The sequence below is a fragment of the Microtus ochrogaster genome, unplaced genomic scaffold (genome assembly GCF_000317375.1).
Source record: "Microtus ochrogaster isolate Prairie Vole_2 unplaced genomic scaffold, MicOch1.0 UNK17, whole genome shotgun sequence".
Classification (NCBI taxonomy): Eukaryota; Metazoa; Chordata; class Mammalia; order Rodentia; family Cricetidae; genus Microtus; species Microtus ochrogaster.
In genome coordinates this window covers 643,436-671,330 of record NW_004949115.1, presented here as the reverse complement: position 1 = coordinate 671,330, position 27,895 = coordinate 643,436, and the positions used below count along the sequence as shown (strand labels likewise).

Sequence of the window (27,895 nt, the reverse complement as noted above, 5' to 3'; positions counted from 1 at the left end):
AGAAGCAGAATTTTTGCTACTTTGACCACTTTGAAGGAAGTAAGGGTTTTATGTGTAGGCAAGTTGGAATTAATTATTTTGGAATTCCAAGCTCCTTAGATTGAAAGATTATTACTAGCTGAGTTCTGCAGGCTTATTTGATAAAGCCAGGGACTCCTGGGGTCCTAACTAGTTGAAAAATTGGACTAAAGCAACAAACAGCATCCACCAGCTGGGAGGCAGCTGGCTCATGTGCCTTCACAAACTAGTTGAACACTGAAAATGTCAAGTCTCTCACCTAGTTCTTTTCTCTATAGGGCTCCTTCCCACCTACCAGGCTGGCCAATTCTTTCTTTTGCCCAAAAGACATTTTTTTTTAGTTGTTTTGATCAAATCGACTGGCTGTTTCAGCATCACTTAGCTACAGCTTTATTTCTATAACAGGATAGGTACATGTTCAATCCAACATCACCCCCTACTGGCTTGCTATTAGAGACCAGAGATATGTGTGATAAGTCTTAATCGTCTTGAATTATCTTTCACTTTTCTCTAAAACGTAACAATACTGAGTACCCCATTTTCTTCCTCCCCCTCTTGCAGAATCACTTTCCCAATCATGAGATGGCCCCACTCCATCCATCTATCTACAGATACTCACGTAGCCCTGTGGATTCCATCCGAGAAGCTGTGTTCACAGTGTCTCCAAACAAGCAGTATCTGGGCATGGTGAGGCCCACCACTCCAGCAACAACAGGCCCTATTAAACAGCAGGAGAGTGGGACTGGAGTCAATAGGTGTGTACTCGGTGCTACTAGAAGAGACGTGCAAGCAGGACAGGGGTGGCTTCACAGAAGAACCAAAGTTGCCATCAAACTGATCTAGAAATCTAAAGGAAGACTGGTGATTTAATAATAAATGCTGGTCTACAAGAAGGCAAATTTACCACGCTCTGGACACAACTACTTTTCTGATTTACACCTCTATTCTAGCAACAGGTTCACTCAAAATGCTGCTATCTGTCAACAATGCAAAATAAACATCAAAATCAAACCAGAAAAGCCTGAGGAAGGACCCAGGATTCAAACGGGTTTGTTGCAGTGTGGCGAAGGAGTGGATATAACTGTTTCTTATGCCTTAAGGTTGGAAGAATCTTTTAATCTATCTCCCAACTGTGTCTACAAAGAGAATTATTGCTCCGACAATCAGAAAATGTGTAAACAAGTGGAAGTGACTTTCCATTATCTGTGGTAGGAGTGTGGAAGAGCAGTGTGCAGAGATAATCTAAAATTATTTCCCATTTGTCCTTGCAGGAATTTTTGTTCTTACAAAAATGGCAGTGTTACATGTTCAAGATAACTGAAGAAAAAAAACTACTTCAGCAAGCAGACAAAAAGATGTCTCAACAGTCTATGGAAACAAATCCTTCAGCAAGCAGACAAACAGATGTCTCAACAGTCTATGGGAAGTTCCCATTCTTAGCTTTCTGATTTTTGTTTTTTCTATGTTTAAAATTTTCAGCATTATATTTTTTTGCTGTTTCCTGAGTTAAAGGCATTGTTTTGTTTCTAAAGATTCTTTCTGCTGTGAATAAGAGCAAATCAGAGCTAAAACTATAGTTTTTTCATTTTAATTTACTTCTTTCTTTTTCAGTAGCATCTATTTGGGTACCCTGCCAGGCACTATGAGAGTCAAAAACAAATAATGTGTGATCTAAATTATAACAGATATTCACATCTGAATGAAGAGAAGAGACTACCAAGCAGGAAACATTCAAGCAATGTGGCTGAGGCCAAGCAAACTGTACAAAGAGAACTGGAGCGTTTTAGAAAGTGAGGCATTATATGGAAGAGGGTTCCTGCAGGCAAGGCTTTCCCAGACTCTTGGAAGGTGACTAGGATTCAGTTACAGGGAAAAAAGACATAAATCAAAGGCTTGTGGTTGGGATTTCAGCATGCATGGACTTTGGGGAAGCTCTTAGAGAAAACGTTCTACCAATTTAGGTCCCCAGGGAGAAACTATAGATAAGTAAAGGCTAAATAGGTTGTACAAAAATATAGTCCTTGGCCCACTAGAGAATTTTAAGCAAATGTTATATAAAAAATATTCTTTGTCTTTTTTCTTCTCTGGTCAGTGTATTGGATTCATTGAAGCAGTAGTGGACAACCCTATAGAAAAGCTATTGGGCATTTGGTGTCACGAAAAAATGAACAGAAGGCATTGGAAAGGAGGTATGGTGCAAAGTCAGCAGCCAAAGTGGGCACCAAATAGATAGACATTAGGAAAAGAGAACCAGCAGACTTGGTAGCTGTCTGATTGATAGCCATGACTAATTGGCATGGGGCTCTAAATTTATGTTCATTCACCGGAAAAGACAGTCTGAAAATTTAAATATGTTCTGTTTGAAATAATTAGAAAGTACCCAAACTGAGGGACACTTGGGACACTGCAGACATGACACTGGAGCACAAATGAGAACAGTGGATTTTCTTTGGAGAGAGAGTGAGCAGCTGCTATATTTGATGCAGAAATATGGCTAAGATATGGTTCCTGCTGCCAAAGAATTTGAAGTCTAGTGAAAGTGTGATGTGGCAGTCCCCTCTATGTGCTGTGATTACCATTAATGAATAAAGAAAATGCCTTGGCCTGTTGATAAGGCAGAACTTAGGTAGGTGGGGAGGACTGGACTGAATGCTGGGAGAAAGAAAGGCAGAGTCAGAGAGACATCATGGAGCAGCCAAAGTCAAACATGCTGAATCTTTGCAGGTAAGCCACTGCCACATGGCAATATGCAGATTAATAGAAATGGGTTAAATTAATATAAGAGTTAACCAATAAGAAGCTAGAGCTAATGGACCAAGCCGTGTTTTAATTAATACAGTTTCTGTGTGATTATTTCCATTCTGGGCGGCCAAGACCAACGAGTGGCCCCTTGTAACAGAAGTGCAAACAAGACAATGTGGATTATGCTGATAGTTATGGGAAGGATGAATAGAAAGAGGCAAGCATGGAAGCAAAATGATGTTATTACAAGGATTGATCCAGGAAGGAGATGCTGGTGGCCTAGACTTGAGTAGTGATTGTCAAAAGGGCACAACACAGACTCAAGGAATGTTTAAAAGGGCAAAAAGTTTAAAAACTAGCAGTTGGGGCTGGTAAGATATTTCAGAAGAGAAAGGCAGTTGCCACCAAGCTTGACAACCGGAGTTTGAGTTCTAGGACCAACATGATAGGAGGAGAGAAGCGAGTACTGTAAATTGTTCTCTGACCTTCACACAAGCACTGTGGCATAAACACACATAGTCAAGTAGAATAAATAGAAGTTGGTTGAACACTGAAGGTCAGAGGGAGAAAGGAGTCCAGGATGGCATCTAAGATGATAATCGGGTCGTTGGCAGTAACGCTAAATGAAACATAAAACACGGTGGAAGGACATGTGTATGGGAAGAAGACATGTTGAGTCTGAGAACAAAGTGAAATGCTCAGGTGGAAATGTCGTTAGGAAGCGTGACACACATAGGTGAAGCTTAAGAGAAAAGACTGTCCTGTATTAAAAGGAAGTAATATAATAATATTTGAAGTTCTAAAAATGTGGTTATAAAATAGATACATAAATCATCTACAGTCACCAGCATATATGTAGTAGTTAAGAGGAAAAGATATAAGGGGAGGGGCTTTATTTGAGAGGGGATGAGTCCAGGAGAAAAATACTTTTGAATCATTGATTACATTATCCTAAACATCACAAATACTTGGTGATCTTGTAGCATAGCAGACATAGTCATGGTGGTGACAAATGAGAAGGACAGACTGCAGCATCTATGGTGTGGAACATGGGCTTTGTCCACAGCAGTGTTATAGGTGGAAGAGAGAAGGGAAACTGGCTAGGCAGAAAGTAATGAAGCACTTCTGGATACCAGGCTAATGCAGCTGTCCAGAATCAGGAGACATCTACATAATTCTCCTTCCTCATCTAAGTCATCTATGAGGTGCATGGAAATGATTTATCTTGCTTTGGCTAGCTTCCATTACCTGAGTGCAGACCTATTCGAATTCTGACTGGTACTTCTGGCATGTGTCGCATCTTAAAGGTCCCCACAGAGCTCAAGATATCCAGAGACATGTTGGCAATCTCAGCAGCATGTCTACTGCCATTCCTCTTTGGGAGGCCTGAGGCCACCATGTAGGCATCTCCAATGGTCTCTACCTGGAAATTATAAAAAATAGGATTAACAGACATGTAACCTCTTCATGTTATTTCCCACATGCACAGGGTTTCAAGAGTATGTGGAAACCACATATATAAAGTGAAGAAGGCAGCTCGGGGCTGTCAATCATTGACAAGCCTAAATGTACATCAGAATCATTTAAGGAGCTTTATTAAAATACTGATGCATACGCCTCACAACCAGAGATTCTGAAGTATAGCTTCTTCAAAGGCTATTGAATGACTCTACGAAAGTACCAAGCTTCTGGAAATTTCTGTATGATGAGAAAATAGAACTACCCCTAAGATGCTCCTGGCAAATGAGTTGGGGAAAATATACCCAAGATACTGTCAGAGAGAAAGCCCTTCTCTAGTGAATTTTAGATAAATGAGCAGCCTTGGGAAAGTACGGGGAAAGGGAAAAGGGACAAAAAGAGTCTGTCCCCCTGACTTGCCTTGCTAATATGATCATCACTGTCATAAATCTTTTGGGTATGAGAACCAGGTCTTTTCCCACCAATCACCTCCTTCTCTCCTATGCTATATCTTCGAGGGGGCAATAATTCTGGTCTTTGACTATTCTGCAAGAACCAGAGGTTAATTAATAACATTTTAAATTTTTTAAAAAGGAACCAGGGCTGGACACTTGGAAGTAAAGACGAGTCTCTGCTCCTCATCTTCCCCACAGAGTGTGCTCACTCTGAGTTAACTCGTACATGGAAGCTTTTCAGAAAAATTCAAGTCACAAGCAAACTGGACGGATGTCAATGAAATACAAGAGTATGGATGGCCTACTATATATGAGATTATAGCTAAAAAGCAATGCAATTCTGAAGACATATTGCCATGCATAGAGAGTCTCAGAGTCACCACTTACAATTCAGGGGCTTCCTCTATCCAGTGTGCCTATCTTTAAAATAAGATAATGTCAGTCCTCATAGGATTCTTAGGACTAAATAATTTAATGTACATCAAAACACTTAAAGCTGAGCAGGTGGATGATAACATATATTAAATGTAAGCTATTACTACTGTTACCATTATAACCACCTTCAACAACGATAACAAAATGCACGTCTTAAAGCCAGTCTTAGGACTATGGTTATTATTCAGTTCCATAAAATGAGGTTTAGGATTCAGTAACAGGGCTCACATAATGACTTTCTAAATTTAAATCAATAATAATAGACATTTGACCCCATGGGACTTTTGCTTCAATGTGCTTCCCCTCAGTCTCCCAGCATTGGTATGGTTCGGAGGGATAATCTCTGCAGTCAGATAGTCATGACATCCTTCACAAAAGAAGAGTTACAATGCAAATGTCATTTGGGTGCAGTGAGTTAGTGGCTGGCCATTATCAGAGCATGGTAGCTGACCATTTAGCTTTGATAAGTTGTTAGCCCAGAGACCTCAGGGATATAGCTGAGGACATTAGAAGAACACAAAGCCTGGCTCAGGCGAGCACTGGAGTGTAGATGGCTATGAGGAATTATGGGATCTATCAGTCAAAGGGCACTTCAAGGAAGCAAAAGCACGGAAAAGGATCTGGTTGAAATGGGGCAGTGGAAGAAGCAAAAGCGAAAACAAATCACCAACTTCTGCGGCAGACTTCTCACATCCATTCCAGATTACCAAGGGCCAGGGGAGGTGACGCCAATTCCATAGGTAAGGGAAATGGAAAGGCATACAGCTTTGGTTACTCACTGATGGTTCAATTTTTATTTTCTTTGTAATCTTTTGTTTTAAATAAACAGGCTTGAAAATTTAGATTCCAGTTTTGGATTCAGACAGTCCTGTTCCATCTTAAAAAACAAACCACTAACTCCATATTGCAGCCAAGAAGTATCAGAACAGCTAATGGCCTCATCCCCAGGACCCCCAATGATCGTCTGAGCAGAATCAGCTGGATTGATTAAACTAGTGGCTGTGTTACTGCCCATGCTGAATCATCTTTGATTTTAGTTTCAACTGAATTAGCTTTTAGTGATTTGTTTTTCTCTTGAGGCTTCTTGAGTTCAACAAGTTAAGACAGGTAGTCTGATTCCATAGATTTTTTTTTCCTCCTCAGTGGTCTCCATGTGCATTTCTTGATTGGTTTGAAGCTCCTGCTGATTGACAGGTATGATGCTTATTTCTGAACCCTATTTAGATAGCATATTTTAGCCCGTAAGGGTCTCTATCAGTCTAATCTGAGATAAATACACTGCCAAGTGTGTGATTTGAGAGTTGGACCATTTGAGGCTACCATGAAGGATCCAATACATGAAGCTACTCATTCTCCAGCTCTTCCATGGTTCCTGAGACATGAGTTATCTAAACTTGGGGATATCTGAGGCATCTTTTATCTCCAATACAAGTATCCATGTCACTAGCAACATAGAAATGTCTCTACAGAACTATGAGACTTTTAGTCATTTTCTACCTATTCCTACCCAGAAACAATATACCATGTAGAAAGAATAATAGTAAGGAAGCATACTGCCAACAAGAGTGAAAGGAGTTATCTGTTATCTCCTCATTTTCTGCAACCTTTGATTTTTTAAAACAGAGTGGAACTAAGCTGGAAGGATGGGAAATGGTGAGTTAACACTTCCTCAAAACTTAGATGAATAGATGTACTTTAGGTTAGCCTGTATCAGTCCCCAAAAGTTGCATTTGTAAGAGCACCCTGGTATAATGCTATATTTCTAGAAATAATACCTAAGGGGAAGAGCGAATTTCCATAGCATATATTATATATACATAAACTTGACCTAGAATCATTCTGTAGCAGCCATCAACTATGAAAAAAATCATCTTTTCATTAACCAGCACGATACATTCTCCATTGTGAAAATGCATTCACTGAACTACAACATGGCTCCCCATCTTAACCTCTTCTTAGTCATAATTCTAAACAACATCTCAAAAGAACTCTCTCAGGCAATCTGTTCCTTGTTTGAGACTTCTTCTACTTGGCCTTCATTTCCAGCAAAATACCAGTGGAGTGAAGGGCTATTTTAATTTTTTATTTCTAAAAGACAACATTCTGTGAAATTGCATCCTTAAATTTTGGAAAACACATAAATCTCTTGTAAAAATTTTCATGTGAGAAAGCATTAATCTGCTAGTTATCATACCTTGTAGACATCATGGCTACCAATAATGGCATCAAAGAGTGTATACAGGTCATTCAGAAGATCCACCACTTCAATGGGCTCACTCATGGCTGAGATGGTGGTGAAGCCCACAATGTCACTGAAGTACAAGGTGACCAAGTCAAATCCCTCAGGTTCAACTGTGCAGCCCTTCTTGAGGGATTCAGCAACTGATCTGAAAAGCAGACATAGCTATTCCTAAGAAGAGAGCACCCTCCCCTCCCCAAGTGCCACACACTAAAGACAATTTCTCTAAAAATCACTGTCAGGAAAATGATGAAAAAGAGCTTCACTTGGGCAGAGTATTAATGATTTCATTCAACAAATATATACTGAGCACAAGCAGTATGTCAAGCACTGGGCCAGGTGATGTGGGAGACCCCTCTGTGTGCTGTGATTACCATTAATGAATAAAGAAACTGCTTTGAGTCTATAACAGAGCTATAAGGGAACAGAGCTAGGCAGGGAAAAACTAAATAGAATGCTGGGAGAAAGGAGGTGGGGTCAGAGAGAAGTCATGGAGATATATATGCTGAAACTTGGCTGGTAGGCAACAACCTTGTGATGATGCACAAATTATGGAGATGGGTTAAATTAATATGTAAAAGTTAGCCATTAAGAAGCTAGAGCTAATGGGCCTAGCAGTGTTTTAATTAATATGGTTTCTGTGTGATTATTTCGGGTCTAAGCTAGCCCAGCAGTTGGGAACCAACAAGTGGCCCCTCCCCCAATAGCCTGGTGCTGGAATATAACTTGAAAAGATAGATCTGGTCTCTGTTTCCATGGAGTTCTTTCAACTCCCAGGGCTTCTACTTCACCCTCTCTATTTGGGGGAATGTGCTCAGTTAGTTAGTTTTTCAGAAGACTAGTTTTAATAATGATCTCGTTGAAGGCCAGATTACTTGGAAGGGAATGGAAATTCCAGCAAAAGATAAGGGAGAAAGTTCCCTGGAAACACAGGCCTGCTTCTTTCCTATAGGAGCTCAGAGCCCCTGAAATTTTTTGCTTGTTTGTTTTGTTTTAAAATTGGTCATCCTTTTGGCTCTGTCATGAAGTAACATATAGAAAAACCAAGCCCCCAAAACAGAAATGATCACTAGGTTCCATAAGAAGTAGGGAATGAGGATGCATGTTCCTTGCTTTTCAATTCTACTTTGACTTGAAGGTATGACTCAAAGCCACTGGGAATACAGAGGGTGAAGGACAGGGGGTGGGGAGACACAGTTGGTTGATGGGTAACTTTTTTCGCCTTTTTTAAAAAATGGAACACACTGTTATAATACTTCACACTCCTCGGGAGTTCACACATACAGTGGCAGCATCTGTGTTAGAAGCTTTTCTGTTTTCTGTTTTTCAATTTCCAGTTCTTCAGTCCGTTCCCGGATCAAATCTTCCAGGTTGCTAGAATACTGCTCTAACATCCGAAGCATGGAATCGATAATATTAGTCTTTTTTCCTTTATTGAAATATTTAAACTGAAAGTAAAAGAGAAAGAAAAGCCTATGACTGCTTGAGCGCCAAACTCAGTAATGATGGAGTAGGCTTCATCACAAATCTTTTCCTCAGAAGTTCCACATCAGAAGAGATGAGCCCAGATATAAATAGGAAACGTCTCATTGTCACCCTGCTCCATTCACAGAGCTCTTTCCCCTCTCTAGCCCCAAAACATTTTCCCCATTATTCTGGTTCTTAAAGTCTGGGCACAGAGGTTCAGAGAAAGTCCCGCCGGCTCTGAAATGCTATAACAATAGTAGCCATTTTCAAGAAAATAGGGTTTTGTCTAGAGCCCAGGTCAATTGTGGGTAACATAAGAGGGAGAAAGAGGGCAGGAACTGATGTTCTATCACTGACATTATCAACCTACAAAATCACCCTTATCCTCAAATAATACAGTGTTGTCAAAGACTTTCTTGACAACATAGAATGTTCAAAATATAACATGGTAAATACCATGCAGTCCAATACCAAATGGTTCCATCTAATAGCTGCCTTTCATATAAGTCAAGTCATGTAGAAGTTTAGCTAGTTTTGGTCCGTGTTGCTTCCTGACTTCTAAGAGGTTGCTGCTGGGTATGTTCAATACATCCTCTTGAGACCTTGTCAATCTGCGAAGAGCTTCCTAACATAAGCACTACAATCAGGAGCACATAGTTCCCTCAATGCTGTTCTAGTCACCATGTTCATAACCAGAAAAGATTAGTAGTGGTTTTGATGAATAGACTTTGAGGGTTCTGCCCAACAAACTTCATACAGCATGGCCACACATGCTCTTCTTGCCCCAAAGTAGACAGTAAGAGGCTCCTTCTGAAATCTGTCCACATCTGTATGTTCACTAAAACCCTAAGCAGCCAGTTCAAATCCTCTGGGTTCCCCCTGTAGCCTCACTTAGAGAAGCTCATTCACCTCTTTGCATTTAAGTTGTATTAGGTGCAGGAATTAAGGAGGCCATTCTTATCACTGGACAGACTAAACTTTTAGTAAAGCATTTTAGTGAGGGTAGCCCCAGTAATGTTTTGTTTGAAAGTCACATGATGGGCATTCCTCCTATCTATCAGTGACTTCTCTCCTGCCTTCTGAAATAACATCTTTAGCATCAACACAAGGACAAATGGTTTTTTCCCCTGCCTCACAGTACTTTTTTTTAGAAATGTGACCTTTATGGTCCTTTGCCTTTTCCATACCATTGAACACCTGTTTGAGTGTCCTCAAGAACTCCAGCCAGACTAATGGAAGTATTGTTAGCTGGAGGACACGGATGACTTCAAAAGCAGGGTCCTCTCAGGTTCTCATTCCAAGTCTTTCTCTTTTCCGCCTCAGATACCTGTCAGTCATAAAGCAGCTCAGTGCTGGACTCTGGTCAGGCTCAAAAGCCTCTCCTCCAGAGCTGAAACAGCACTCAAGGAGAGCACCTGCAATTTCTGTATGGTGCAAGTCAACAAGTCTTCAACTGCCTGCACCAACAGAGGGGCTCTGTCTTTTCTCCCAACCTTTTCCTAGCTCCATCACCAGGAAAAGTATCAAGGTCTTTAGAAATGCAATATCTTAAGGAGAGGGATTATTACTTGCCATGCGCCCATATTCCCTCCACTACTCTCAAGGAACCTAAGAAATCTGTCTGTTTTGTGTGAACACCTTTTCAAACAAGTCTTATTTCTTCTGACCCTACATAAACAACCTGGCATCACCTAAATACTATACTCGGCAGAGTTCCCTAGAAACTTTTAAACAAATGTAGTTGTGTGCGAAGTAATCCATGTGCCATAATACTTGTCTTTCAACAGTTTCGATGCTAAGTCTTCCAAATGACCAGTGGCTTCACTCCATCATTGAAAGGTTGCTCAAAGCAGATTACAGATGGCTCAGAAAAGACACTCACGTGCAGAAGAGCACCAGAACTAACCCCTGAGATCATAGAGGATGTGCCGGTGTTATTCCAGGCTTAAGAACCTCAAAGCCAGCCCTGGGTGGCTTTTAAAAGAGGAATGTCCTTTCCCTTTGTAAGGAGCCCCTTCAACAATATAAGGACTCCTTAGCCTCAGGGAGGCGAACTATGGTGCATTGATAATATTAATAGATTTACCTGGTTAAATATTTCATCAAAAGTCGGTCGTTGTTCCGCAGCCTCAGCCCAGCACTGCTTCATCAGGTGGAGACACTCTGGAGGGGCATACTCAGGAGAAACCACGGGCCTATACACAGGGGGAGGCTTTTGGAGTCTGTCTATGATTTCTTACAAAGCACAAGAAGAAAAAAGTTGGTGGTGAATCAGGAGAGAGGCACCATGAGTCAGCAGAGAACTGAACTTCAACCAAGAAAGGGATTTGTCAGGAGAAACCATGAAGGGACCTTTTCTTTAATTTCCCCTCAGACCGCTTTAATGTTGAGTACAACTCACAAAAGGCCTTTTGGGAAGGTAGTGAGAAACTGATCAATTGGACTCTTAAGATAATTGAGTCACCATGTTATCCTGCTTCTGCGAGGTCATAGATGCAGCATCTAATGCCAATTCCAATATGGGCAGCTTCAGTATCCTGTCCCTTTCATCTATCCCCAAGTCCCCTCACAATTACCACAGCACAAACACCGAGCCTTCTCTGTGAGCCTGTATCCAGCCAAGGTCCATGCATTGGGTCCTAGGATAATCACTAAACAAAGGGAGCTAAGAACAACAGTGAACAATTCAGGGCCTTATTAAGACTCTCATGGCTGTTGGTCAATGAATGTCACTTGGAGTGAAAAATTTATTACATGCCAAGCTATCGAATGGGCACTTGGCATGTGTTATTTCATTGGACGTTCAACACGAACAGATGAGGTAAGCACTTTTATTCTTTCTGTAGATGGTAAAACTGGAGCACACAGAGTAAGTAACTTGCCAGAAGTCACATGGGTAGTGAGAGTTCAGGTCAGAACCCATGCAATCTTCATCTATTACACTGCTCTGCTTCCAATGCCTCAGGTCTCAACCACAAGATCATAGACCCTCTTTATAAAGCCAAAAGTCTTCAGTGGCCAAAGGCTTAGGTTATCCAAACTGAGTCTTTTTACAAATGCAGAAAACTCTTTATAAATAGAAAATCATTAGCTCCCAATGTTCCTGTCTACGCATACTAGCCTTCAAACAAATGTTTCTGCTTTTAGCCTAAACTTCTCCAAACTATTCTAAAAATATGTGTTTAGTCATGTCACTCTCTGGTTCAAAATGCCTCCATGACTTCTATTTCTAACAGAATAAAGCCCAACCTCTTCAACATGGCCTATTTCTTCAGACTCACTACCCATCCCAAGTCTCCTCTCCACCACCGCCCTCAACTTTGATCCTCAGCATCCACCACCAAACTTTGACTGCCTTTTCTACCTCCATATTGACTGTAACACTGCAGAAGCGCTGCTACATAACCTAATGCAAGATGCTAGGCTCCACGGAAGGAGTTCTGTTCTTGCCTCGATTTCTCTCAGTTCTGTCTACTGCTCAGTCTCAGCTCCTTTAGCCTAGAGCAGCCTGTAATAGAGCTCTCAGGACCATAGATTCCATGGCAATGAACCCCTTGGAATGTGAATGCCCCAGGGAGTTACTTTTTATCAGAACATACATAGTTGACTGGATCACTTCTCTGCTGAAGCCCAGCATGGCTTATTCCCTTGAGGATGTCACAGTTCAAGGAGATAAGCAATGGAAAATATTACAAATGCTTTGGCAGGTACAGAGAGATGCAGGCAAGATGCAAACTGAGCAAGTCAAAGGAGAATCTCCAGAGTTGGGGACCAGAGTTGAATGATGCCAGGTGGGAAGAGAGTGAGGAAATTCCAGATTACATGGGTAATGGCATAAAGGTGGGGGAGACCATGTACTCTCAAGGCAACAGAATACTAGAAGTGGCAAAAGATGCAGACAGGGAGTGGATGGACTATGAAGGGCTATTACATCACGTGAGGAGCCTGAGCTGATTTCGAGAGAGACGAAGAAAAATTGGAGGGCTTTAAACAGAGGTATGATGTGGAACGCTGCTGACGCTGGCAAAAGACAGCTTCACAACTTGATAAGTAATGTTTCCTACATTTTAAAAACATTTTCCTTTGAAGTTAATTTAGACTTCCAGAAAAGAAGCACAGTAGTACTCAGTGATGACCTGCATACTTCTCACTGAGCTTGCCATAATGCAAACACAAAACAACAGAGAGGACATTGGTATTTGTAGCGCGCCATTACTACCATCCTTATTTGGATCCTAGGAATGTTTACTCGAATGTATTTTTTCTATTCCACAATCCAATTCCAGATCTTTTTCTGCATATAATTGTTATGTTATCTCTTCCAACCTATGATGATTCTTCATCCTTTTTCTCTCTTTCATGTTTTTAGATACATTTGATAAGGATTGGCCAGTTATTCATTTATTTATAAATCCTACACTGGCCTGGAACTTGCCATCCCCCTGTCTTGGCTTTCCAAGACCTAGGATACCAAGACTGGGCCACCAAGCCCAGGTGCTATTATTCCCATGAGGTTATTTAGTAGCATGTCTTTCAACCAGGATTCATCTGAAGTTCTCTCATGATTAGACTGAGGCTATTCTCTGCTTTTGTCTTTGTTGTTGTTGTTGCCAAGAGTGGTACACCACAAAAAAATGGTGTTCCTGTCTAAGTATGAAGCTGCACAAAGGTGATGCACTATCTTACTGCATCATGCCAGGGGTACATGATGTAGGGGTGTATTATTATAGGCAAAGGTAACCTCGATCACTTGGTTAAGGTGATGTCACCAGGAGCCTCAACTTGTAAACCTACTATTTTTCCCTCTGTAGTTACTAAGCATCTTCCAAGATCAGATGAAACCAGGTGCGTTCAGAGTGATATGACCGCATATAGACAGTTACTAAATGTTTTGTAAGCTCACACGTTGAGAATATGCAGCTAGCTTGTTAGCTCTAAAACTTCCACACACTGATTTTATTCTCTGTTGATGGATCTGACCTAACACTCAGGTATTTCAGTGGAGACAGGCAAGAAAAATCTGCGACACTGCTATGGGAAAAGGTTGACACCACAGGAGTACCAAAGTACTTGGGAAGAACTATCAGGGGAGCAGAGGTACTACATGGTGGGGGTAGTGCAAGCTAGAAAATTAACATAAATCCTAAAGTTCCTGGATTATACCTGAGTTTTCAAAGGGACCAGCTTCCTGGGTGAGGGAATTTCTTCCAGATGCCTAAAGCTGTCTGGCTCCAAGCCCTGCCTTCGTATAACAGACCAGCTCTTTCCAGACTAGCAGGCTGCTGTGCTAACACACACTGGCAAATCGTGACCTACTGATATGGGATGGGACACAGTGGGCCCCTAGCATCCTGTTCTCAGTTCCTGCTTACCTTTGGCAGGCAGATCCATCATGCAGAAAGGAGCACCCCGGACCATCACTTCTTGCATGATGATGGCAAAGCTATAGACGTCTCCTGCAAATGAACCTAACCTGATGCCCCTAGGGGCTCTTAACAGTTCAGGGGCTGTCCACAGCAGCTCTGCAAAGAAAGAATTATCTAATAAATGCGAGGAGGATTAACTGACATCTGCAACGCCCTAAAGGGCTCTGAGTGTGCTGTTTTATTAACTGCCTTATATTTTTCTTAGACAGACTGGCATGCTAGTGCCCCTCAGGGTCTGAATCTATTAATCTAAGGGATTACATATAGAGAGAGAAAACCTACTATTCTCTCCACCCCTTAGAACTATGCAGCAAGACACAGTATAAAGGTATGGGGAAGGTCAGGACACCAGAAGTAGAGGCACTATCTGGTGCTTGCTTTCACGCTCTCTTGAGCCTGCAAGTAACAGTTGGCAGGTTTCCATGGAAAGGCAAGGGCAGTGCCAGACTGGTTGCCATGGATTTGCTGCTTGCTAAGATCTATATGTGTCTGATAATTTGATTTTGCCGTGGCTCAACTTGCTTGCCCCAGGTCTTCTCTGAAAGGACGAGAGCATCCCCAGGCCTCTTGTGTTCTTTGCAGAGCAAAAAGTTCTAGCAGCTGCTTACCTGGCTCTGCAAATATTCACTGAGTGTCTACTATGTATCAGGCACTGTAGTGTGTGGAAAAATGGTGCCAAACATGACTCAAACTTTCACTCACCCAAGAAGAGTTTATAAAACAGAGGACAAGACAGTCATGTGAATCCCTTATTGCAATTATAATATATGAAAATCACTATATTATACAAGGAAGAGAATCTATTAAAAACCAAATTTTAGTAATGGCTGTACTCTGCTGAACTTCAGGCCCTATACAGGGCAAAAGTTTATCTCTACTCTCAGAGTTTATAGCAGTCAGAATATCGGAACATTTGTAGCAGGCATCTTAATGCAAAAAGAAATGGAGTTTTATAATATAAAGGAGGAAGTCAAAAGAGGGGGTGGGCTTTTTGTTATTGTTGTTGAGTGGAGATATAAATAAAATACCATTTCTGTAAGATAAAAAAAATGGCTTAATATGGGTAATTTCATCAGATTTTAAACTAACAAACATCTGAGCTGGCTAAATTAATCCAGGAAGGCTTCCTGGAAAAGTTAAATCTCAAATGTGCTCATTAAGAAGGTCAAGGGTGCAGCCCCTGGAGCTGAGAGGTGAGGGCTTTGCAGGAAGAAAGAACAGTATGTACAAAAGAACAAGAGGCAGAAAGGAGCAAATTGCAGGTGGTGGGAAGGTGGTAAGCAGATTAGTGAAAGGCCCAAGACAAGGGCGCTGGTAAAGAATAATGAGAAAGGAGAAATGGGGGAAGGGAGGTGGGGGGAAGGGAGGGTGGCAAGAAGAATGAGGGCAGAAGGTGAGAGGCCCTGAGAGCCAAATGAAGGCATTTGGAGTGAATACAAAAGGCAGTAGGGGTGCTGGGGCTGAAGAGGGATTTGATGAAAACCCTGTTTGGGAAGATTAATCTGGAAACCGGCACAAGCTGGATGGAAGGAGAAAGGCTGGAGTCAGGGCGATCAGCTAGGAAGTTCAAGCAGTAAAAGCTTGCCTGAGGTGAAAGGGACCTGAATGGGGGTGGGGTGCAGCAGCAAAGCTTGGACCTGAATAGCTGAGGGGCTACAATAGAAAAGGAAGTGGCAGGGGCAGCTGCCTCCTTCCTGGGCTTCGTGAAAGAGGAGTTAGGGGAAATGCCTCGGAGTATAGACTGGAAAACTGGAGAAAGCCTGATAAGGGGTACAGATGCTAGGGCCAGGGTTAGGGCTGGTGATGGCTAACTTTTCATCACGTGCAATGCAGGGGTATTAGGAAGGGAGCCTAGGAGACAAGTTCCTGTGAATCAAGAAGGTACGTAGAAAACAGAGATTATTTGCTTTGTTAGTAAAAATTCAGGAAAGAGAAGCACAGTCTTATTTTTAGACAGCCATAATGAAGAGGCTGGAACAAGATCTTCTAGACCCAGTCTTTCTCATGCGCCCATTTTCTGCCCTCTTTGCCTTTCAAGCATCTATTCCCAGTAACAGGCACCTCTGACTTCCCGCCCAACAGTCTCTGGTACACTCACAGTAGAGGTTCACTTGCAGTGGTGGTTTGCTCTTATGTCTGCCTTCCTAGAAAGTCATATTTACAAAACCACTGAAGTGACTGAGTGATCCTCTAGTCACCGTGAGAATTTAAGCAGAATAGGTTGAGAAGGGTGAGCCGGAGTGGATATTAGCATGGTCTCCCTGCACATTTAAAAGCATGAGAAGGGGAAACAAGCCAACCGTCTGATAAAAAGCTCAGTTATTAAATACAATCATTACCAAATAGTTCTTTCAGAGAGCATGGGCGCATATGTTGTTAATGGCTAAAACGAGCTTGAATCTCTACTACACTACAGTTGAGAGCGAACAGTAATGAACACTCATCCCATCTTCCAACCCATCCCCCCTTCCTCATGTCCACCCCAGAACCAAGAGCTGCTGGCTGCCATTAGATATAGACTGTCAAAAAGGTGAGAAAAAAAATTACTCTGGCTTCTTTTGTATTGGCTGCAGCTCCTACTTACACGAACTTGTGATATTGATATATAGTCAACTTTGAAAAACCATGATGATATAGCATTAAAAAATCAGAATGGAATTCAAGAGACCTGGGTTTATAAAGCCCAGTTTGACCACTAATCAGCTTACTTTCCTGAACCTCAATTTTCCCAAAGCAAAAGTTGAGCAGACCCTATAAGCCTCATCATTTAGGATAGATCAGTTCCATCGTTTCATTTTTTTGTTCTCATTCATTCATTAACCTAACAAATATTTATTCTGTTACTGTGGGACTCAAACCTGCTTCTTATCTCCATGGAGCTTATAGTTTGGGAATGAGGAACAGATAACTGAGTAGATAAATATTACTAGCAAAGTACAAATCTACAATAAATTTGGGGACCTTAAAGATCTTGAAAGCAACTTAGCCGGGCATATGGGGTCATAGGAAACATCTTGATGCAATAATACTTAAGCTGAGTCCTAAAGGAAGAAAACTTAGCTGTGTTCAGATAAATGTTTGTGACAATGGGAAAGAAAGAACATCCCAGGCAGAAAGTGCAGCATACATGAAAGGGCTAAAGAAAGAGCTTGACATACATAAGCAACCTGATGGAGTTCTTCAGGGCTGGAGCAAAGAGACAGAAGAGAAAGGGTTAAACCCAGACCAAGTAAGACTCAGGTAAAGAATTTGAACTTTGCCCTAAAGGCAATGAGAAGTCATTCAGTGAGGGACACCTAGAATGAAGCCAGATTTGCAGTCTAGAAAGTTTGCGATGGCTGCAGTCTATGGAGAATAGACAGTGATTTCGAGAGTGGAGTAAAACAGAGTGAGAAACAAAGATGCAGAGACAGTACACAGTACACGCCCACTCTCACGCACATCCACAGAGGCACAGCTAAAGGCAAACTGCAGAAATCCTGTCCTCACTTTACAACAAGATGTCCCTAAGGTTGAAAGTTTTGCCAGTCTGTGAATTAATGTGAATTAAATGGATCCCTGAGAAAGTATTGTATTTTACCTTTTCTCCATGTCTAATTTTTACAGAATGTTAAGTACCTGCCATCTCTGCAGCTATTATCGCAACACCTTATTGTAAAGCAAGGTAAATGGCAAACTAGGCATTTGAACTAGAATTAGACAAGTAATTACCACGCAGCTATGTCAGGGACAGGTAAAGGGAGAGGGAGCAGGAGAGGGGAAATGTCATAGCTGTCACTGTTATTTTTCCAAGAGTTTCAACTCCTTCAAAACATGAATGGGCAGAGAAAGAGAAAACTAGGGTTTGTTGCCTGGGTGAAGACCTGAACTGAATTGCAGTGAGGTGACTGTATGATCTGAGTAGCTCGTGAGCCTCTGTTCTCTCATCTGTAAATGGGAGAGTTGGACCAGATGGCATCCTACAGTTTAGTGTTGCATACATTTTGGAAAGTGTAGTTTGATACCCTCAATGCCTGGCTGTCCATCTCTATCTGGGCATGTGGCTCTCTGTCTTTTATTGTTCTTGCCTCCCCTGTGGTGAAGTCAGCAATTTTTAAACTTGCAGGGCCACCATGTTCTAGCTGCCTGTCTTTTGGGGACTGTCTGTTCTCCCACACCTCAGGTTTCTCCTTTAGCTCTGATGAGTTGTGATTCTGCCCAGCATTCCTTAGTGCTGCTACTTGTGCAACAGACAGAAGCCAAAGCCCAAAGTGGATGTCCCAAGCATGCCTGCTCATTTACAAGTCTTTTACTCGATCTGAAGCCATTCTACACAACTCATAGAGTGCTCAATTGCAAGGGGCTGCCTCCTTGTTTCTTTCTCTCTGATAGATATGCTCTAGTGACATCCCATTCTAGAATATAGCTTGTGGGGGGGGGTCCAACTTCTAAATCACTCGCCATTTAATCTGACAAGTATTTATTGAGCACCTACTGTGTGCCTAGTACTCAGCAAGATTCTCCAGGGACTGCTGGGGTGTCTAAACAATACAGCCTAATCCTGCCTCAGCAGGGACTGAACAGTACTGCAATGGCTTTGTTTGGAAGGAAAGACGGGGCTGAGGTTACAGCCTGCAGACTGCATTCAAGTCCCTTGGCTTGGAAATGAGGCTGGATTTTCAACAAAAGTGAGGAGTTGAACTCACCCTAAGGCTTTAATTCAGTGTATAGTTTCATTTGAACCTTGATGTTACCTTGTGTGCAACAGAGGGTACAATTCATTGCTTACCTTCTTCAGAAGGTTCCTCTTCAGAGAGTCTCAGCATTTCTAAGATGTCATTAAAGCCATAATCTGTCACCTTTAGTACAAAACGCCCATCTACCACACAATTCCGAGATTTTAGCCTCCCGTGAATAAATTTTCTGTGGTGTAAGTATTTCATTCCCTGCAGATAATACAACAAAATTTATTTAGCCACTCATTTAACTGTTTTATGTTTTTAGAGCCAATTTCTGTGATTGTTAATGGCACGGGTGATTATGATCCAGAGTCCAACCCTTTTTTCCTATTTGCAGACAAAGCAATCCTTTGACACGATGTTGAGGTCTAATCTAGCTCGAAAATGCTTGGCTTTGATAAAGAAAGGTATCTTGTGTTTATTGAGAATTATGTGCTACTGGGAGATGTATTGACATTTCAAGTACAGGATGGATCCATACACGTGTAATTGCCAGGATCTGGGAGAGTCTCATTCTCCCCCACAGATCTAATGCAATTCTCAATCCATTATTAGCAGAAGCAGAAACTGGCGAGGCAATTTAACAGGAGCTACAAATTGTTTACATATGTACACTGTAGGGGTTCTACTTTTTCAGAAAAACCATGTACGCTTGTAGATATGTACATAAACAAAACAAGAAAACACTGCAGTTTTGATTTTCTATAGTGCATAATTGGAAAGAAACTGAGTATCATAAGGGAGTAGCTAGATTTATGATACATTCTTATTCTTGAATATTCTGTAACACTTAGAAAGAATAAAGTCGATCAGTATGTACTTATAATGATATAACTATAAACCAAATACAAAATAGTGAGCCACCAAGTTATGGGATGGCCTGTGTATTAAAAATAAATACAATTGTTTTAATATATGCAAATAAACATAAAAGGAATTTCAAGTCTAGTTTCCAATTTTTTTGCAGTAGCTAACTTATAGTAGAGGTGATAAAAGGAAGACGGCTGGATAACTGTCAATATTTTTCCCACATAGGTTTGTAACACTTGGTTCTAATTTAATGTACTGTTTTATAAGGAAAGAATGGCTAAGTGAAAAAAGCTAGGTATTTCCGATCTGTGGGATGCTTGAGAGCCTGTATATGACGTTCGAATGTGATGTACAATAACTGCCCATCAGATGAATTTAATCACTTGACATAGACATACATCTGTATTTTAGTATTTAGAATTGCTGATGCCAAGTGGCCTTTTAGTGAACCAGCTCTGCTTTGCAGCCTGGTACCTCTTTGCATTCTCACACTTTCCATTTTGTGTTCTCAGGAAGGCTTGCTCTTCAGCACTTTCAAGCCAAGTCTACAATGGGCATGCTTCCCCCCAGGATAGCTAGTGTTTGAATATCACTGACTATAGGCCTGAAGATGTGTGTAGTGTGAGCAGAAATAGTACTAGAAGAAGAATTTGGGGATTTGCATTCATATCAGCTGTGACAATATAGCTATATTGTCATATTTTCACAGCATTCTATTATCATCTCTGTCACACAATAGTCAGCTGATAAATACATATTAGGAACCTACTATGTGTGCTAGATATTGTAAACTAAAGACTGTCTCATGTAGCCTTTCCATGCTTCTGGGGGTTTGGAGAAGGTTAATCATGGCCATTTTACAAACTGAGAATAAAATAATGTCTTGCCCTTTTATACCTCCTTGAAAATGTCTGTCACTATACAAAACTCAAGGCTGTGATTAATGTGTACATAGCTCAATATGTACTCAGACCAACTCCATCAAAATGCACATACACAGAGCTTTATGTCATCCCATAGAGTTCATTGATTCTACAGAAGTTGAGTCATGATGGACCTTTTCATAAATTCCCATTGTAAAAGTCTATGGCACACACAATGGAGATGCTCCCTTATCTAATCAGTGGACATTTGTGTTCCAGTGATCGAGGCCCACATCCACAATTAGATTTACAAAGTCTCATCATCCAGTTCTAGACTTAGACATCTTTTAGAAAATGAAAGCCAGCAGCTGGTTCTAAATAGTGTGAAAGATTCCAGGTGTGACTATTCCCCAATATCTACAAAGCAGCTTAGAAGTGGGATATGGCTAAAGGCTGAAGAGAACTTGACGGCAAACAGAAGAGAAAAGGGAAATGCGGCCCCCAGATTGAGAGGGAACATGGGCAAATACTTTCTGTATCAATACACTATATGTATATGGACAGAAGGGCAGTGAGAGGGTGGAGAGTCAGGACTTGGGGAGAAAATGCGAAGGAGTGAAATGATCACAATAGCCCACAGGAAAGAAAACATCTCCAAACCTTACATTTCTAACCCAAAAGAGTAAAACAGAAACAACAGTCAAAAAATCTTTATAAATTTAAAATCTATAACGAAAATCCAAGACTCCCTTAGTCTTGCCAGTAACCTTGATGAGGTCCAGCAGTAGTGAAGATTTGAACATCCAGTCGAGTTTCACGTCATCATTAGTCAGTATGTCTTCTAGGCTCCTTCGAGAACAAAATTCTGTCACCACGGCAAACATCCCTGAATCACAGAAGAAGCCCAATAAAGGGTTGACATTCTCATGCCGCAGGTCTTTCATCTGCAAAGACACAGGGAGAACAGTCACAGATGTCTTATGTCAGTGGCAGACTGTTGGCTGCACTACACAAAGGTACAAGAATGAGGGTGGGCAAGAAAGATGCCAAAGCTGTAAAAATGAGGAAATAAATATATCTTATGTATTTACTTGAGATATGAGAAAATGATAATATGATCATAGGAGAAAAAATGAATACAGTGCAGTTACTTGTTCCAAAAGAGCTCACACTCGGTAAAGAGTAATAGGAAAGTGATCTAGAAATTATATATCATCACGCACTGTGTTTTAAAAGAGAACATGAGATGTTGAGTGAGTTCAGAAGTTAAACAGCTCATCCAAACAGGCAGTAGGGGAGGCAGGTATCAATGGAAGCTTTCCAAAGAATTGATAACTACACTACTGAAGAACATGCAAGGATTGACCAGTTGCCACAGTGGAGGGGCAGAACATTTCTGAATTGAGGAAACTGCAGTAGGTTTAGTCTTCCCAGGCTACTATACAATGTGGAAAATGTGAAATAGAAAAGGAGAGAAATAGACAGAAGCCACAAACCATGATGTGACTATCAAAATTTCACTATCCTGTGTCATATAATTTTATGGAGAACCGTGAAATAAAATTTAAATAACTATACTCTATTAATAGTCTCAGTAAGTAGATATAAGGCACACACATTTGAGCATTAGTATAATGTATGCATGTGCACAGTAAACTAATTATAGATCAAATTATTCGAAAAAGTTGCATTTATGCTGAACATGTAAAAACCTTTTTCTTGTTACTCCTAAAGCAATGCAGCAAATTAGATACATAGAATTAACATTGTAATGAATATTAAAAATAATCGAGACATAATGCAAAGTTTATGGGAGGGTATACATTGTTTGGATGCAAAGTATTGTTCTATTTTATGTAAGACATTTGAGTTTTCATAGATTTTGGTGTCTGAGGGATTCCTGAAACCAATTCCCTGAATATAGTAAGTACAATTCTCTGGCCATATGTAACCGCATATATGTGAGTGTGCACACACTCATGTGCACACAGGCTTAGAATGGTAGCAACACTGAATGACTAGAAACAGACTAGATCTTAGATGCATAATGTCATGAGGTGAGAAGTGAGAGGACAAAATCAAAAGATTGTCACATAAAGTATGAAGAAATAGCAGTCCTATTACTGGCATGAATTACACTGTAAGATTCAACAAAAAGGTCTGAGCCAAAAATAAGTTAATCTTCATGGAAAATGACTATCTCCTTTGCCTATTAATTATAAAAAGCCTGACACCCATGACAATTATTAGTCTACTTCAACCTAAACCAATTAAAGAAGACATGAAAACTCACTTACATATAGCAAATTAAGCACATTCTTCTAAGATTTCATTCTCTTATGAACCAAAAAACCGAAACCACTGGGCTCTAGAACTGTATTTAAAAACTAATACAAACTGATTAAGAAAATAATTCACATTCCCTAGCCTCTACTGAAAGTAAGCATAGCAATATGAACGAAGTCTAAGCAATGGAATAAAAGAGAAGGGATATGTTCTATTTCTAGTCAAAGGCTTTTAAGAAGCAAGTAAATATTTCATATTAATTTTCTAATTCCATTGATAAATACACATTTAACAAGGACATCAGACATCATAAATCTGTGAGATAGCTGTAGCCTGGATTTCTAAACCGTCATATTGAAGGAGGATCACCTACCAATCAAGAAAACCTGTCTTTTGTTACTGATTGAGTGAGAACTAAATTTATGCAGTGTTTTAGGATATTTAGTGCCTTGGATATGGTAGGATACACTTTTAATATCAGAACTCGAAAGGCAAGGCAGGTAGATCTCTGTGAATTCAAGGTTGCCCTGGCTACATAGCAATATCCATGCCAGCTGGGGCTATATAATGAGAATCTGTCTCAAAAATAAAACATTAAAAGGCCAGGGTTATAGCTGAGTGATTGACCACATACATGACTTACTGAGTTCAATCTCCTAGCACCAAAAGACATTAATTATTCAGAAGCATATTTGTTAAAGCATCTAACATTATACGAATAGCCATAACACTGGCATATTTTGAGCCTACATCTCTGCCTAAACTTTACAGCCATCCATCCTCAGATGTAAACATGAGAGAATTTTCTGTGTTGAAAGTAGATAGATACTTAAATCCAGTCTTGCCCTATAAAGACTCTGAATAATATGGAGAGAAAGACTAGACCCCTTTTGCAAGGTGAAAAATTACTAGATAGACATATACTTTACCTCTTCCATAACGCTTACTTAGCTGTCTACCATCAAAATATCAAGGGTTGAATGTGTCTTGCATCAAGATATTTGCTATTGCCGGGCGGTGGTGGTGCACGCCTTTAATCCCAGCACTCGGGAGGCAGAGGCAGGCGGATCTCTGTGAGTTTGAGACCAGCCTGGTCTATAGAGCTAGTTCCAGGACAGGCTCCAAAACCACAGAGAAACCCTGTCTCGAAAAAGCAAAAAAAAAAAAAAAAAAAAAAAGATATTTGCTATTTCCCTATCTGACATAAAACCTTTAAGCATTTAACTACCAGAGATACCTGCTTCTGAGTCAAATACTAATCCATATAATCTTAAATACTACTTTAATTAATTAAAATGATTCGGAAATATGGCAAAATCAGAATTAATCCCATCCACCTTCTCTCACACCAGGTATTATTAAATTATCCATTGATACATATTGCAGCAGCAAAATTTTTTTCTACCATTGGCTAATTGGCTATATATGTCTGTTTCTAGCACTTTATTTTGTTTTGATCATTGTATAAACTATTGTTCATATTCCTGTATCAACCTATCTACTGCCTAACACCCAGAAGTCAATAGTCATACAGAAAATATTATTAAGGTACTGGTAACAAAACTGTTTTTAGGATTATTTTCTCTTTTATTTATTTTATTCTTTTAAATAGTGTACATGTATGTGTGTATGTGTATGTGTGCATGTGACAGCATGCATGTGCAGGCATGTTTATGTGAATTCAGGTACCTCCAAAGGCCAAAGACATTAGGTACCCTGGAGCTGGAGTTACAGGTGGTTGTGAGTCATCTGATACTGGGAATCAAACTCAGATCCTCTGGAAGAGCAAGACATGCCCTTAACCTCTGAGCCACCTCTCCAGCCCCATACTAGAAATTTTATGATCTAATACTACCAACCAATATACTTCAAGAGTCAGAGGGCTCTTTGAATACTTTAAAATGTAGACATTTGTATTTTTATTTACGTGTATATATGTGTAAGACTGTATGACACGTGTGTGTGTTTATAACAGTCTGTAGAAGGTGGTAGATCCTCCAGAAGTGGAGTTAGAGATGATTATGAGCCACCCAATGTAGGTGCTGGGAAATGAATTAGAGTCCTCTGAAAGAAAAAGCCATTACTCTGAACTGCCAAGCAATCTTTGCATTCCTGAGAGTATTAAAAATTTATACCTCTGTTCCCATATCTTTTTAGCAGCATTAAAAATACATTTGAAAATTAGAAAAAATGAAAATGATTACAAATAATAAATGGGCTGATAAATATAAAACAATATATTTTAATTATCTTAATTTCTATAAAATATATATGAATGTTTAAAGTAAAAACTGGCCCTGTATTATGTGGTTCATGATATTCATGAAGATAATATACATTCAAACAGTAAAGCAAAGAATGTAGATACGCTAAAAATAGCAATGTGTTTATAAATCTTTCATGTTTGGGGTAAAGTGGTACAATATTAGCACTAAGTGTATTGTGACAAGTTTAAAATGCATTCAGAACTTTCTAGAACAATTACTAAAAAGAAATCAGTGATCTATACCTAAAAATGCAAATATAAGAAACAAATTGAAGTCCATCCACAGAATTTTAGTAAAAGTAAGGCAAGAAAAATGAACAAAATAAAATAGAGAAATAGATGAGATGGAAGATAAATAGTAGATCAAATTCTGAACTATTTCAATTGGTACCTCAATTTACTAAAGATTACAGTTACTAAGTACAGGTTGTAGAACAGTGGGGGAAAGTGACAAAAAAAAATGCATGCTTCCTGAAAGAAATGAACATTCAATCCGAAAGTTAAAGAGTTTCAAAATGAGAAAATAGAAAAATACTCTACACAAAATTAAATGAGAAGATGAAATGGCTATATTATTACTGAATAAAACTTGTTAGGAAAACAGGTATTACCAGAATTGAAAGTGAATTTGTATAATGATAAAAACATCACTATCATAAATGTGCATATATGCAGCTGCAGCCTGGAGCTGACTCATACTGGATCTGAGGAAGACAATTTTATAGAGTTCTTTCAACACTGTGTTTGGTGATATTACATTGGTAGGTAAAAGGGAGGGAACCTCATAATGTAAGAATTTACAAAACAGTAATCAGAAATTATTCAAAATTGCTTATTCTTTCACACAGAAACTGTTGCAAAGTATTTAATAAGACACTAACATATATGCCCTTAGCATTAGAGTATCAATGTACACAAAAATGTGAAATTAAACAATAGGGAAATTTTAATAGTAAAGGAAAAATACATTGACAAGAATGTGGTAAGGAGTGCTGGAGAGATGGCTCAGTGGTTAAGTGCATTGCCTGCTCTTCCAAAGGTCTTGAGTTCAATTCCCAGCAACCACATGGTGGCTCACAACCATCTATAAAGAGGTCTGGTGCCTTCTTCTGGCCTGCAGTCATGCACACAGACAGAATATTGTGTAAATAATAAATAAATAAATAAATAAATAAATAAATAAATAAATAAATAAATATGGTAAGGATATATGAGATTACCCTGTCTCGAAAAAAACAAAAAAAAGTGATCTTATCAATAAATTTTTCTGATAAACATAATTGCAGAGAAAACCCTAAGAATCATTCAGAAGTACTTTCAAAGAATGAACAAGTTTCAATGAACAAGTGGAATTTACCCGAGCTATATTAAGGTTTATTCAATACTTATTTTCAAGCAATGTACCTTACTATATTAACAGAATAAAGTCATAAATAACAACAATTTCAACAGGTAAAATAAATTATTTTTTAAAAACTACATAATAGAAATTTCTAGACAATCAGGAGTACATATATGACTTGGAGATAACATTAGACATAAGGGAACTATGTTGAATCCCTTAGCCAGAAATATGGCAAAGATGTTGACCCTTTCTAAACAACTGTAAAGTCTATGCATGCATAATGATTGAAAAATAATATGAACAGAGAACTCTCAACAGAGGAATCTAAAATGGCTGAAAGACACTTAAGGAAATGCTCAACATCCTTAGTCATCAGAGAAATGCAAATCCAAACAACTCTGAGATTCCATCTTAGACATGTAAGAAGGGCCAAGATCAAAATCACTGATGACAACTCATGTTAGAGAGGTTGTGGGGAAAAGAGAACACTCCTCCATTGCTGGTGGGAGTGCAAGCTGGTACAGCCCCTTTGGATATCAGTATGGTGATTTCTCAGAAAATTAGGAAAGAACCTTCCTCAAGACCCAGCAATTCCACTTTGGGGTATATATCCAAAGGATGCTCAATCGTACCGCAAGGACGTGTGCTCAACTATGGTCATAGCACCATTGTTTGTCATAGCCAGAACCTGGAAACAAGCTAAATGCCTCTTATCCAAAGAGTGGATAAGGAAAGTGTGGTACATTTACACAATGGAGAAAAGCAGAAAAAAATAATGACATCTTAAAATTTACAGGCAAATGGATAGAACTAGAAAACATCATATTGAGTGAGGTAACCCAGACCCAGAAAGACAACTATCACATGCACTCACTCATAAGTGGTTTTTAAACATAAAGCAAAGAAAACCAGCCTACAAATCATTATCCCAGAGAACCTAGACAACAATGAGGATCCCAAGAGAGACATACATGGATGTAATCTACATGGGAAGTAGAAAAAGACAAGATCTCCTGAGTAAATTGGGACCATGGAAGAGAGCTGAAGGGGAGGGGGAGACAGGGAGGGAAGCAGAGAAAAATGTATAGCTCAATAAAATCAATAAAAATAATATAAATAATAGAGGAGAAGGGAAGGTTCTTTCTTATAATAAATGTCAGCCAATAAGTATACAAAGTATGTTAGTATTATAAAATTATGACCAGGTTTTAGTGGTACACACCTTTAAGCCCAGCACTTGTGAGGGAGAAGCAGGGGGATCTTTGTGAGTTTGAGGCTAGCCTGGTCTATAGGGTGAGTTCCAGGACAGCCAGGGGTATACAGTGAAACCCTGTGTTGAAAAACGAAGAAGAAGAAGAAGAAGAAGA

The 27,895-nt window shown here is 39.8% G+C and overlaps 1 protein-coding gene across 1 annotated transcript in view; it reads right to left on the bottom strand.

The window, feature by feature from the left end:
- Gucy2f (guanylate cyclase 2F, retinal) overlaps window positions 1–27,895 on the bottom strand; it is an 89,814-nt gene that overhangs the window by 11,298 nt on the left and 50,621 nt on the right. The window contains exons 8-15 of the mRNA XM_026789351.1: window positions 21,399–21,575; window positions 19,009–19,165; window positions 14,187–14,336; window positions 10,901–11,049; window positions 8,632–8,795; window positions 7,303–7,495; window positions 4,009–4,183; window positions 638–736 (exon numbers count right to left, since the gene is read on the bottom strand). Of these exons, the coding sequence (XP_026645152.1) occupies window positions 638–736; window positions 4,009–4,183; window positions 7,303–7,495; window positions 8,632–8,795; window positions 10,901–11,049; window positions 14,187–14,336; window positions 19,009–19,165; window positions 21,399–21,575 (1,264 nt within the window). The remainder of the gene's footprint in view (window positions 1–637; window positions 737–4,008; window positions 4,184–7,302; window positions 7,496–8,631; window positions 8,796–10,900; window positions 11,050–14,186; window positions 14,337–19,008; window positions 19,166–21,398; window positions 21,576–27,895) is intronic.